The following is a 15271-nucleotide window of genomic DNA, read 5'->3' on the forward strand; positions in this document are numbered from 1 at the left end:
ATTGTGTATGTACTCTACTTGAAATTTTCATGCAAATGTTATAATTTTATTTTTAATTTACTAAATTCTTCTTTCTAAGTTGTTACCATTCTTTTACCTACTTGTAATGAGGCATGCATTCCTTTGCCCATTGACTTCTTCTTTTTCTTCATCTACACATTATTCCTGCTTCCCATGCAGGGCCCGCATGTTACTTTAGATGCGACTTCTTGTTAGTACTACTCCCAACCGACCCGTCGCCTGGTCTGCCGCTGGGGGGGAATATATTTTTGACTGTAGAGGCGTATGTTCATGGGGCCGGTTTGCCTGTTTGCAGGATGAAAAACGCCAGATAAACTGGCGGAAAAAACTCTACTGACCGCGCCCAAGACCGGTTAACTTGGCTATGCCTGAGGAAGATCCTCAAATTCCTCACGTCTACAATGGGAATCGAACCTGGGACACTCCTTCCCCAGGCATATGGTTGCAAAGCGCAAAGCCACTAGGCTAACTGCATGATTCCTTTGCCCATTGACTAAGTTTGTTTATTGCTGTATTGACCAGAGTGGTACAATGGAGGCACTCTGTGTCTGTTTTTCTGTGTACTAATTCTGTGATTAGATATCCATTATGAAATATAAATATTCTATTTTTATTTGTGTAATATATACAGATATTTAGTGGGGTGTTGCTACAGACCAAGGAACACAGAGGGTGGGGACCAGGAGATGTTCAGACAGTTGAGTGTGGCAAGTGCAAGAAGAACGATTGTTATGGGAGATTTTAACTACAGCAGTATAGATTGGGAAAAGGAAGATGCATGTAGCAATAAGGGAATGGAATTTCTAGAATTCTTGAGGGACAAATGTTTTAGGCAACATGTAACAGAGGGAACAAGAGGTTCAAGAGTTTTGGATTTGGTTATAGCATCAGAAGAGCTGATAATAACTGAGATGACATCTCTCCCACCAGTTGGAGAGAGTGACCATATGGTTTTGACTTGGAAAATGAATAGACATGCAGGAGTATCAAAGAGATGGGAATGTATGTGGAATTATAAAGTAGATGATTATAATAGTCTTAGACGTCAACTTTGGGACGTTTCATGGAGGGAGGAATTGGAAGGCCAGGATCATTAGTCCTTGGAAAATTGTGAAGGAATATTTGTTAGCAGCAATGGTAAGCTGTATTCCACAAGTGAAGAAGAGGACACAATTTGGAGTAAAGTGGGTGACAAACAATATTAAACAGGAGCTACATGCAAAAAAGAGGCTATGGAAGAGATATAAGGAGACAGGTAAAGAGAAGATGCATGAAGAATATAAGACACAGGCCAGAAGAGTGACTAGTATGATAAGGAAGACGAAACTGGAATATGAGAAAACATTGGCCCTTAGATCCAAGGAAAATCCTAAGGAATTTTTTAGATATGTGGCCAGTAGGAGGAGAAATGACTGTGGAAGAATGACATTGTGGGATAAAAATGGGAATAGAGTGGCTGATGCAGAGGACATAGTGGAATTGTTCAATGAACAATTCCACTAAATCCTAGAGGAGTAAATTTTAATACTAGAAGGATAGAGCAGGTTTGAGGTATAGAGGTGCCAGAGGAGAGTGTGTTCCACATACTGAGTACTCTGGATGTTAATAAAGCTGTGGGACTAGATGGTATTTCACCACGAGTTTTGAGAGAATGTGCTGGGGAACTGACAGTGCCCTTGACCTGGCTTTTCAATGAAATTCTGGTTGCGGGAAAGGTGCCCACAGAATGGAGGGAGGGTAAGATAGTGCCATTGCATAAGGGTGGTAGCAGACTGGAAGTGTCTAATTATAGGCCAGTTTGTGTGTCATCAGTAGTTAGTAAGATCTTGGAGAAAGTAGTGAGGAACCATATACAGCACTGGGCAGATGAGGGTAATGTTATCTGTGAGAGTCAACATGGATTTGTGAAGGGCTGCTCTTGTTTTAGCAATATGCTAACCTTTTATGATAAAGTTACAAGAGCATTAGATGAGGGAAAGGCATATACTGCCATTTTCCTAGACTTAGCAAAGGCATTTGACAGAGTGCCACATGATAAGCTGATATTCAAGTTGCAGCACATGGGTCTGGATGTCAGATTGGTCAACTGGATTCAGAATTGGCTGTCCAATAGGTATCAGAGTTGTGTATAGTGGAACCCCACTTGTAATCTTCAAAGAGACCGACGGTTACAAGTGGGGGTTCCACAGGGCTCAGTACTGGGAACTATATGGTTTAACCTTTATATCAATGACATTGTCCGTGGATTGCAAGGGGAATATTCCGTTGTTTGCAGATGATGCGAAGCTGAGAAGGATCATTAGTAATAGTGCAGATGCGGCAGCCCTGCAAGAGGATTTGAATAAGCTAGATAGATGGGCAAATGAATGGTGGTATCAGTTCAATGCAGCAAAATGTAAGGTCTTGAGGTTTGGGAAACATCGATGGGACACTGCATACTTTATGGGTGGAGTTATACTGAAAGAAGTAGGGGAGACAAGAGATCTGGGGTTGATGATTGATAGAAACCTGAAATTTAGGGGACATATTGCAAACGTGGTGAAGGTAACACAGAGGATTGCTGCAATAATGAGAAGGACACTGACCTGCAGAGATAAAACAGTTGTCATTCCGTTGTATAAGACCCTGGTCAGACCACACTTGGACTATTGTTCTCAGATTTGGTCCCCAGGATTTGAAGGGGATAAATTAACTGTGGAAAGGGTACAAAGGCAGATAACAAAGATGTTGTCGGGACTGTACAATGTTAGTTATGAGGATCAGCTGAGAGAGTGTGGACTGCAGAGTTTGGTGGATAGAAGGAGATGTGATATGATTGAGACTTTTAAACTGTTGAGAGGTGGTTACAGGGTTGACACTGGGGAGTTCTTTTGCTTGGTTGACACTGGGGAGCTCTTTCGCTTGGTTGAACAGTGGGAAGGAGTCATGACAAGCGGCCATCCCTGGAAGTTACGAAAGGAAACTGTGAGAAAGGGTGAGGAGTGGTTTCTTTGCATGGAGGGTGGTTGAACCATGGAATGCATTGCCTGATGGAGTGGTGAGAGCAAGAACGGTCAATGCATTTAAGTCGTGGTATGATAGATTTTGTATTTCCTAGGAGGGACCTCCCTCGATGAGTCTTGATAGACTTGTGTTTCTTTGAAAGGACCTCCCACGATGAGTCTTTTGACTCCATGGAGGCCTGAATAATAATAATAATAATAATAATATATTACTAATGAATAAATTTTTATTGAAACTTGTATACTTTTTTGCCTGTATTACATAAAATAAAACTTATCTTTGCTGGGGCAGTTCCAGCAATGATCTACTGACAACACCAAAAGTTTAATTGGATGCTATAGACAAATTGATGGTGAACAGAGTTGAGGAGATATTACTGAAGTGAAATAGCAAAGATTATTTGTATGTTTAAATAGACACAAGTATGGCTAAGAAAGTAGTTAGTCTTTATGAAGACTTCATATGATTTCATCTGAATTACTGGGTTTTGCTGGAATGAAAATGTGGATGAAAGGATTCTAAGGTGGTGACAGGCATGCGTAATACTCTCTCTGAGGATATTAAAGGTTTGCAGATTGGAAAATTTATTTTGTTAAGTTGAAAAGATAGGATGTGATAATATAAGTACTTAGGGGATTTTATAGTAATAGAAGAAGAAATTTTCTAACTTGCCATAATGTAGTAAATCAGATGCATTCTTGAAAGTCTAAATTACTGCTGTAAGTATGGTTGTTCATATGAAATGCAGGAAATTTATTTTCTACATATAGTAGTTGTTCCTTTTTCCTTTAATGGTAGCATTATAATTTAAAGTTGATTCATTATAGCAAATCCATGGGGTCCACAGGAATAGTTTGTTGTAGTGAATTTCTTTTAGCCTACCATTCTGCCTATGGCTAAGCCTTTTCAGTATATAGGGAGAGTTTTTTTTTAACATTATTTCCTATAGTGATAGTAGACTGTATTTTATTAATTTTAATTGAATATTGCTTTCTGCTTTATATTTTGTGAAAAATGGTTTACTAAGTGTACTGTAACATTAATGTGTGACAGATTTAAAGCCGGGCAACTGTTCTCATTCAAAAGAATTTCATTGTTCATCTGGCACCTGTCTTTCTATTGATAAAGTTTGTGATGGTCACATGGATTGTCTTAGTGGAGATGATGAAGGAATGTATTGTGGTAAGTTGATTCTTAGATATCACCATTTTTGAATAAAAATTATAATAACTTGCCTATTAACTGCACTTCTATTTGTCTTATTCGGTCATTGACCGGACAGGCTTAGTTCCATGGCACTACTTATGAAAAACAATGACAACAACAACAAAAAAATTATTTCCTGTTAAAAACTGAAATATTTAGTTGCTGAAATTCCAGATGAAATAAATTGAGGTCTTGATGTACTATTAGCAAGACAAGCAGATAACTAGATTGGAATGAAGTTGGAATGAATTTATCTAACCTTCTAGATTGGAATATATCATAAGAATAAAGATCAAACAAGAACTCCCTTGATGGATTATGAGAATCTGAAGTCCAATCTTTTTTGCCTGATGAGAAAGTTTGAAGACATCCACAGTAAGTAGATAACAAGGAGTGGACAGGAAGTCTCGGAGATGAAAAGGAAGTTTTGAAGTTTTAAATAAGTGGAACAGCAGTGTCAATGGAGCTTGATTTATGGTTAAGGCTGCACCAGTGGTGTAGCTAGAGCTTTTGCCGCCCTGGATAGTTCCTGAGTTTGCCACCCCTCTCTATACATACCAAAAAATACTACACAAAGTCAGAACGATGTATAGGGAAATAAATTAAAACACTATGTTTATTTTAGTTGTAAGATAGTTGTTAAAAACTAATTATTAATTAAGTAATAAAAATTACTAAGTTAACATTGTAAAATCTTGTATAGAAGGAATTTAGAATAAAATTTTTTCTATACCAATTTTACTTGGGAAATAAAAATAAGATAATATACTTGTAATTTGATTAATACTTAACTCAATTTTGCTGTACTAAATGTGAAAAAAATGGTAGAATTAATTGTAATAAGAAAATTGTACAAACAAAGAAATGACTCGGACGGGATTAAAAATGTAAGACCTGAGGCTATTGCAACTCGCGAAGGTCAACAAAGTATGGGGTTTCCCGCCTTAACCCAGCGACTGCAGGGTGGCTGAGAAAACCCCTCCAAGAAAATCCAGGCAATTCAATCTGTAGGAGTTCCAAGGTTGGGAGAGCAGAATAAAAGGGGGAAGAATTGATGGAAAAGAGGCTTTTTCTGTCCTGCTCTCGCTACGAGGAGTTTCCTGTGTGTCCTGCCATTCCAAGGACGGGGATCCACGTCCCACCAACCAAAGCTCGATGATGATAATAGGAGGTTTGTATTAGCAGTGACAATCTATTCCAGAATTCCCACCGCTAAGTTCCTTGACGATCTCTGCTTGTGACGTATCATCAATGTCATAAAAAGTGCACATGTTTGAAATTTACCAGAAAGTAGAAGACGGTGTCAACAATCTCTAAGATATTGTATAATGAACTGGATGACAAAGTAGCAAGTAAGACTTTTTACGACATTGATGATACGTCACACGCAGAGATCGTCAAGGAACTTAGCAGTGGGAATACTCTACATAACTCTACAAACTACTTCGAAATTAATTTAACAAACTGCCTTCCATCCTTACTACTGTTCTTAATGCTAACAAACAAAAAAATCGTAATTTCTAAAATCGTATTTTATAATTTAGAAGCAATTTCTAAATTCTAAAATATGCACGCGTGAAGTAGCATAGTCACGACCTTGAGAGGGGAGAAATTATGAAGAATTAGCTAATGTTATTGAAGAGTTATGAAGAATTATCTAATGTTATTGTGTGTGAAAGTTTCAGTCAGGCCTAATAATGTTTATAGTGTGAGTCATATTAGTTTAAATTGTGTAAAAGTTTGAATTATATGTGAGCGTATTTATTGTATTAGTCATTAAGCTTAAGCGAGAAATGTTCAATTAATCTAGTGGAGAACCAGACACTTGAATTTATAGTGTTTCCATGTTAATTTTGCTGAGTGAATTAGAGCCTGAAAATTTTTGTATGTGTAGTATTAACTTTTATATGTACCTTGATTTAGCATGACTAAATTGTTTTGTTTGTCAAATAACTTGCCTGATTCTACCTACCAATGCACTTCTCATAAAAAGATAGAATTTGTGTGACCTTAAAAGTAGCCATGACTGACGAATAGTAGATTTAAATGTTGCTTGACTTAAGAGCTAAATATTAGAGATATTTCCGTGTTGTACTGGGCACTTTTCTTGCATGCATAGGAAGGATATACAATTCCTCTACACGATCTCTGATGGCGCAGTAGTAAATACAAATAAATTTTCAGAGATCATTGTGAGACAAAGCCAGCTAGTTAGATAAAGGAATTAGCTCCAGCCAGAAGCAATTTCTAAATTCTAAAATACGCACGCGTGAAGTAGCATAGTCACGACCTTGAGAGGGGAGAAATTAAATTGATAGACTGAAAGGATTAAAGGTGATAGACTATTTCAAGCCACAAGATTACAACTTGGAGTTACGACTGTTAAGTTAAGCAAGTTGAGTCAAATAAGATAAACAAGATAATAAGTAAAGAAAAAAATATTGAATATATGAATCAAGTATACGCTAAAAAAAAAAAGAAAAATAACATATTTTTGCAACATAAAAGAATCCTCAAAAAATAAAATCGTCTTATGTGAAAAGTGCTACCTGGGGCAAATCCCCCCCCCCCCCCAGCTACACCTGTGGGCTGCACTAGGATGAGGTTGCTGTACATTAAGGTTCCATTAGGGGCCATCCCTGGAAGTTGCAAAAGGAAGCTGTAAGCAAGAGGATGAGGAGTGGTTTCTTTGCATGGACAGTGGTTGAACCGTGGAATGCATTGTCTAATAGAGTATGATAGACTTTGTGTTTCCTAGGAAGGACCTCCCACGATGAGTCTTTTGACTCCATGGAGGCCTGAATAATAATAATAATAAAAACAATAGGAAATTGTTGTACATAATCATAGAAAAGGGGTTATTTGAGGATCAAAGTTAGATAATTGGTACGACATTCTACATATTTTGATAAATATTCTAGATATTCTAATAATAGTAATAATAATATCCTTAAGCAATGCAGAGCACCAACCAGGGAATCTGACCTAACATCTGATTCTCACTTTCTTGTGACATGCTCTGTGAGGCTATCCACCAGGATACTGAAAATAAGAATGGCCTGGCAAATTAGAGACATATAGCTAACCAAGCTTTATTCTATATCGGCTGTAAATAGCAATGCTGGTACAGTGTGATGAAATACTATGTCTGTTCTTTCTTTTAAGGTTACACAGTGGCAGCATTCATAGTGAAGAATTTATGGAGATGCGTATTTGAGTAATTACTTATAATTAAGAAAATGATCTAAGAGGACTTTAGAGACATATTTAATGTAGTTTTTTTTTTTTTAATTTTTTTTCTGTATATTAGTATACTGAAATGTAATGTATTTTATTTTGTTAATTTATATTTTTGTATATGTTATATCTATTATTATTTTTGTAAATTATAATTTTTTTCCCGCTAGAGGTCAGGCTAGGGTAAATGATTAGCAAAGCATTTAGATTTATCTTACTTTGGTGTAGTGTAGTGTAATGTAGCTTGCGTTCTGTACATATTACGTTTTCCTGATGATGACTGCAATACAGAGGTTGAAATGTTAAGGGTTATTTTCTTAATTATAAGTAAAGTAATTACTCCAGCACATGTGTTTGTGTCTCCATAAATTTTTCACTATGAAATACCATGCCTACTGAGATATCACCTGATTAAACAAAGCCCATGCTGTTTGTAAAAATAAAACTAAAAAAAAAAAAGCAAACAGTGAAAAGTTACTTACTAGAACCAATGCATAGAAGAATTCAGGATAGGCACCATCAATATGAGAGGTATTCCTGGTAAAGAAGTGGAACTTGAAGAATAATTGGTGTTGACATAAACTGGTTTTATTGAAGTGAAGACAGACAGCAAGATACTGCTATGCAACTTAGATGTTTGTCAGGCAATAGGGATCAAAAAAAGGAAGGACTAACTGTAGTATTCATTACTTTTTCAGAATAACAGATAATGGGAGCAAAAAAAAATGGTAGTAAGTAACAAGGTTATCCAGATGAATGGTATGAAAATCAAGTGTGTTGAGTGGTGTGGATTTTACCAAGATAGTTCATTGCAGGGAATGTGATATGTATGCATGGGCAAATGTGGCAGATGCCTGTTGAGAGATTAAAACAAGAGAAGTGAGAGAGTGAGGGTCTGTAGAAAATGTTATATGTTAATGGATTGCAGTGATTCAAATGAAAGTCGGGAACCAGAAGTGTAGAATACTAGACATAAGGTGAAAGACAGTGATGCATGTAAGACTAGAATGATAGCCAGAAGAGTGAGTGTGAGAATATCAGAGTGGATAATGTAATTGTGAATATAGAAATTTTTACCAAAGGAAAACTGGGCATAATTACAGAAGCGTGTTCCTGACTGATGGAGCAATTGCTGGAATGCAAGCGTTAAAGAACGAAATGAATAAGATGAGGCATGTACAGAATGAAATTAAACATATGGTGGATATGGATGTAAGAGTACAAAAGAATAAAATGAAAGATAGTGGAAAGAAAGATGTATCAAATGACTCAAGAATAGCACTGTAGATGGAGATTCTATCATAAAAGGCATTTATATATTTTCCAGGAGTAAAAATGAACAGGATGATTGAGAGGTAAGTGAGCAAGAGAGGTTGTGGGTGGGACGAATGATTTGGTTGGGCATAGGGAGAATGTGAGATTGGATATCAGGAAATTATTGAGGAGAGTGAAAGACAAACAGTATGGTAGGAAAGGTAGTGTGTATTGCCTAATGAGTTGTGACAGAGAGCAAAGATCTTGAATGGAATGTGAGTGGAAATGTGTGGAAAAAAAAGGAGTGCAGTTTGTGTTTGTGGGACAAATGGAATTATATAAGAGTGAATGACTATCTGAATGGTCTTCTAGAGAGTCATTTGAGAAGGTTGCAGCTGAAAAGAAGTGTAATGAGTAATGCAAACAAGGTATCAGTGGAAGTTAAAGATGATGTTAATGTGCAGGAGACTGGACTAGATGATAGTGAGGTGGTGTGAATGGAGAAGAGAATGTGAAAACAGGAATGCAAGTTAGACCGTGAAACAGGGTGGACCAGAGAAAGAAACAGTATAATGAGAGTGGATTTTGAAAGCGGTAATGAATGCACATATGTACTAGTGGTGGTGGTTGGTGGTAGATGGCGTTGGTGTAGTTGCGGTCAGTTGGGGGATTGAGTGGTGGAGACAGAGTTGTAAAGCAGGTGCCCTCCCTCGATGAGTCTTTGGACTCCCTAGAGGTGTCAAATAATAATAATAATAATGTACATAGGAATGGTCAGGATTACATGGAGGACTATGTGAGACAGAAGGTGAGGAAAGGTCACAGATGGGAGACAGCATGAGTAGGACTGCTATAGACCAAGAAATGAATTCTTTATTTATGAATGCTAGGAGTATCAGAAATAAGGGTGATGTGATTATTGCATTAATTGAGTTTATGTACCCGAAAATAATAAGAATAAGTGAAACATGATTGGATGAGAATGACATCTTGATGGGAATAAAAATGGAGAGATATGATGTTTCGTGAAGACAGGAAAAGCAGGAAAGGAATGTATGTATATGTGTGTGTATGTGTACAGGTGTATGTGTAACTACAAGGCTGGTGAATATGGAAAGCTTAGGTGACAACTGGGAGCTGTAGTGTGGAAAGAGGAGTTGAGTGAAAAGGATATAGATGTTGTATGGGAATTGATCAAGATCTGTTTAACGGCAGCAATGTGCGAGTGTATTCTAGAGTCGAAAACTACACAAGGCTGAAGTAAAATGAATGAATGAAAAGAAGACAGTGTGGAGTCAACAGAAGGTGTATTTTGGTAATGATCACTTGCATGAAGAGTACATAGAAGAAAAAGATGAGACATGACCAAGACATATGTTAATGTGGAAAAGATTTTTCATAGAGTAGAAGACATAGGCAGGGTTTCAACTAGAGACCATCCCTGGAAGGGATGGCCTCTATATAAAAAGGAGAGTATAAAAGAGAGACTATATAAAAAGGAGAGTGTGAGAAGCAGGTTCTTTGCATGGAGAGTGGTTGGTGAGTGGAATGAGTTGTCTGAAAGTTTGGTGAGTGCAGAAACTGTGAATGGGTTCAAGGCATGGTTCAATGATCTTTTGGCATTAGAGAGTAGTATACATCTCCCCTATGAGTCATTTGACTCCAATGGCAGTCTGACTGTGGTAATAATAATAAGCAGTCAGATAAAGTCAGAAGTCATTGATATCAGGCATTCTCAATAAGGTGGATAAATTTCAAAATGGGAAGATTGGACAATGAAACTTATTTGTGCTTGTCAATTTCACTGTGGAATAAGAGGATGTTTTTATTTCATTAGACATAGAAGCTTGTTTCTTGTTGGAAATCTAAATAGAAGAGCAAGAATAAAATATTAGACATAAAAATGTTTTTTGAAATACTTAGAGAAAAGTGTGAAGCCAATAAGTGGATTTCTCCTCAGGATATGTGATAGTCATTACAAACACCATAGTCTAACATAAAGAAGTGTATAAATGGTGGTAGAGTTCAAGAGAGTGGAAAGAGGACAAAATAATTCCCTTGCGTAAAGGAAGTTCTAAGACTGCAGTGGCAAATTATAGCCCAATCAGTATCTCAGGTGGGGTGGTAAAAGTACTGGAAAAATTGGTCAAAACGAGAATGGGTAAATAAAAATATGATGCTGTATGAGAGGCAACATGACTGTGAAGGGTCAGTCATGCCTTAGTAATAATTTTTTATAATAGAATAATAGAAGAGTTGGATAAAGCAAATGACTATACACTGATGGCACTGATAGAATACCACATGGAACTCTGCAAATTAGAACAAATGGGAATGCATATTATTATTATTATTATTATTCAGGCCTCCATGGAGTCAAGAGACTCATCCAGGTCCTTCTTAGGAAACAGTCTAGTCTATCATACCACTCATTGACCGTTCTTGCTCTCACCACTCTCTCAGGCAATGCATTCCATGATTCAACCACCCTCTATGCAAAGAAACCACTCCTCACCCTCTTGCTCACAGCTTCCTTTTGCAACTTCCAGGGATGGCTTCTTGTCATCACTCCTTCCTGTTGTTCCACCAAGCAAAAGAACACCAATGTCCACCTGTAACTGCCTCTCAACAGTTTAAAAGTCTCGATCATATCACCTCTCCTATCCACTAAACTCCGCAGTCGACATTCCCTCAGCCAGTCCTCATAACTGATGATATTGTACAGTCCTGAAACCATCTTTGTTATCTTCCTCTGAACCCCTTCCACACTTAATTTATCTCCTTCAAATCCTGGGGACCAAATTTGAGAACAATAGTCCCAAGTGCAGTCTGATCAGGGTCTTATACAATGGAATGATAACTTTATCTCTGCAGGTCAGCTTCCTTCTCAGTATTGCATCAATCCTCTGGGTTACCTTCACCACCTCTGCAATATACTCCCTGAATTTTAGTTTTCTATCAATCATCAGCCCCAGATCTCTTGTCTCCCCTACATCCTGCAGTATAGCTATCCCATTGATGGATCCCGAACTTCAAGACTTTACATTTTGGTGCATTAATTTCGAAATCTCCATTCATTTGCCCATGTGTCTAGTTTATTCAAATCCTCTTGAAGGGCTGCCATATCTGCAATATTACTGATAACCCTTCCCAGCTTCACATCATCCTCAAACAACTGAACATCCCCTTGCAATCCACTGAAAATGTCATTAATATAAAGGTTGAACAATACAGGTCCCAGTACTGAGCCCTGTGGGACCCCACTTGTGACCTTCTGCTTCCTTGATATTGCCCCACCATAAACAATTCTGATACCTATCAGACAGCCAATTCAGAATTCAGTTGACTAGCCCAACATTTAAACCCATGTGCTGCAACTTAAATTTCAGCTTATCATGTGGCTCCCTGTCAAATGGCTTTGAAAAATCCAAAAAAATGGAAGTATATGCCTTTCCCTCATCAACTTCTCTTGTCACTTTATTATAAAAGACAATCATATTGCTAAAGCAAGAGCACCCCTTAAAAATCCATGTTGATTCTCACAGATAACATTACCCTCATCTTCCCAATGCTGTATATTGTCCCTCACCAATTTCTCCTAATGACACACAAACTGGCCTATAATTAGACAATTCCAGTCTGCTACCACCCTTATGCAATGGCACTATCTTACCTTCCTTTCCATGGGTACCTTTCCCGCAGCCAGACTTTTATTGAAAAGCTAGGTCAAAGGCACTGTCAGTTCCTTAGCACATTCTCTCAAAACTCGTGGTGAAATACCATTCAGTTCCACAGCTTTACTGACATCCAGGGTACTCAGTATTTGGAACACGTTCTCCTCCTGCACTTCTAAACCTCGAACCTGCCCTATCCCTCTAGTATTAAAATTTACTCCTCCAGGATGAAATACACCAATAAAGTGTTCATTGAACAATTCCACTATGTCCTCTGCAATCAGTCCCTCTATTCCCATTTTTATCCTACAATGTCATTCTTCCACAATCATTTCTCCAACTACTGGCCACATAGCTAAAAAGTTCCCTAGGATTTTCTTTCGATCTTAGTGCAAATGTCCTTTCATATTCCAGTTTTGTCTTCCTTACATACTAGTCACTCTCCTGATGTGTGTCTTATATTCTTCATGCATCTGCTCTCCACCCCTTTCCTTATATCTCTTTCCATAATGTCGGCAGTTCACTCAGCATATTTTATGGATGTTTGAAGCTGTATTGCTTAAAGCAGAATTTTAGACTGGAAACCCAAATCCTCCATACTTTGATAGTGAAGAAATTCCTTTTAAACTTCTTGGTATTAGCTGGACCTAAAAAAATTTGCACAGGCTTACTATAAAACTGCTTTTCTTCAGCTTCTGTGATGTCTGTAATATTATGTATAACTGAACAGGAAAGATTATGGTTTTGAGTAGTATGGAAAAATTTTATGTTTAGTATGGAAAAATATTGGAAAAAGTGGTCCTTTTTCCAATCTTCTAAGGTTTCAAAGTTCTTGTATATAAGTTCTTGAACTGGTAATATTGGGCAAGTGGAGAAAGGGATTCCAAGTATAATGAGGGGTTCTCTCTCTCTCTCTCTCTCTTAGGAGTTAGTCCAAAAGGAATGCCCCCAAGATCCCGTTTTCTAAAAAAATTTTAATTTTGTTTTGGCTACATTAGTAGTTAATCCACTAATCTTGCTGAATTTTTCCAAAATACTAAAAAAGATATATGTGGAATCATTAGTCTTCAGAGTGCCCATTACATCATCAGCATATGCTAATTTTCCTTCATTGTTGAAGGAACTGTTATTCCTTGTGCAGCACATGTATTGTCGACTTTCTGTAAGAAAGGTTCAAGAATCAATAACCAGAGGTAGACTAAGAAGACAACCTTGCTTAACTCCTTTTTGAATTTTGACACAGTCTGACAGGAACTCATTAATTAGGAGGCAGGTAGTTGAATTGGCATAGGCTCCTTTTGATAATGGATAGCAGCTTTTTACTTACACCAATTTGCTGGAGGATGTGGAACGGAAAGGGATGCTGGATATTTTCAAATGCATGAGTAAGGTTTACGGATAACAGTCAATGGCAGCTTTTTTGTATTAAGTTAATATTAACTAAATTAATTAAAGAGTCTACTGCTCGACCTGGAACTCCATACACCTGTGTGCTTTTAATTATGTATCTCATGCCACTTTCAGCCTGTTATTGATAATGCAGAAAAATATCTTGTAGTCAGTATTAGAGAAATAGGTCTCCAGTTGCTGATTAAGGTGTGAACTCTATTAGATTTTGGAATGAGGGCAGTATTATTATTTTTTTTCCTAACCTCCATGGAGTCGAGACTCATCGTGGGAGGACAACACAAAGTCTATCATACCACTCCTTAAAATCATTCACAGTCTGCTCATTCACCACCCTCTCATACAATGCATTCCATGCTCCTACCACTCTTGATGCAAAATAACTTGCATCTTTCCCTTTTACTCACACCTTCTGTTGCAACTTCCAGGGAAGGCCCCTTGTCCTTGCTCCTTTCCCTCATTCTACCATATTAAAAATCTCCTGTGTTAATACAATAACCCTTCAACAGCTTAAATGTCTCTACAATATTGCCTTCTCCCTTTGCCTTCTATCCAGAAAACTCTGCAGTCCATATACCTAGTCTGTCCTCATAATCAATGTTGTACAGTCCTGATATCATTTTTGTTATCAGTTCTGCACCCTCTCCAAGGTCACTTCATTCCTTTCAAATCCAGGTGACCAGATCTGAGCACAGAAATCCTGATGTGGTCTGATCAAAGCTTTATACAAGTGCATCAGCACACTTTTATCTCTCGTGGTCAGTGTTCTCCTCAACATTGCTGCAATTCTCTCAGATGTCTTCACAACCTTTTCAATGTGTTCTCGGAACTTAAAATCTCTATTCACAATCGCCCCAAGATCCCTTGCTGCTTCTACTTCTTCCAGCATAACTCTACCAGGTGAGTATGAGGCATCCCATCTCTGGATCCCAAATTTTAAAACCTTACATTTAGTTTGCATTAAATTGATATTCCCATTCATTTGCCCACCTTTCCAGCTTATTCAAATCCTCTTGAAGAGCCAAAACATCAGCACTATTACTAATAACCCTCCCAAGCTTCGCATCATTTGCAAATAACTGAACAGCAATGGTCCCAGGACTGAATCCTGTGGAACTCCACTTGTAAACTTCCAACTCCCTGATACTGCTCCCCAATATAAAACTCTCTGATATCTATCAGAGAGCCAATAATCAGTCCACTAACCTGATATCCAAACTCATATGAAGCAACTTAAAAATCTACTTGTCTTGTGGCACCCTGTCAAATTCCTTGAAAAAATCCAAGAAAATGGCAGTGTGTGCCTTACATTCATCTACTGTTCTTTTTACTTTATTGTAAAAGGTTCTGTATATGAGTTTTCACCAATTTTTCCGAAATGTTAACAACTACAGAAGAAATACAAACAGGCCTATACTTTGATACCTCCATTCTATAGCTATCATTATGCAATGGTTCCTTACCTTCCT

General features: G+C 37.6%; 1 protein-coding gene across 1 annotated transcript in view; it reads left to right on the plus strand.

Moving 5' to 3' along the window:
• LOC150092758 (low-density lipoprotein receptor-related protein 2-like) overlaps nucleotides 1-15271 on the plus strand; it is a 599453-nt gene that overhangs the window by 131429 nt on the left and 452753 nt on the right. Inside the window, exon 6 of the mRNA XM_090414271.1 lies at nucleotides 4078-4206. Coding sequence (XP_090270397.1) covers nucleotides 4078-4206 — 129 coding nt within the window. The remainder of the gene's footprint in view (nucleotides 1-4077; nucleotides 4207-15271) is intronic.

The sequence above is a fragment of the Typopeltis vanoorti genome, chromosome 25, assembly GCF_054136105.1.
Source record: "Typopeltis vanoorti isolate ZY-2024b chromosome 25, IOZ_Tvanoo_1.0, whole genome shotgun sequence".
Taxonomy (NCBI): domain Eukaryota; kingdom Metazoa; phylum Arthropoda; class Arachnida; order Uropygi; family Thelyphonidae; genus Typopeltis; species Typopeltis vanoorti.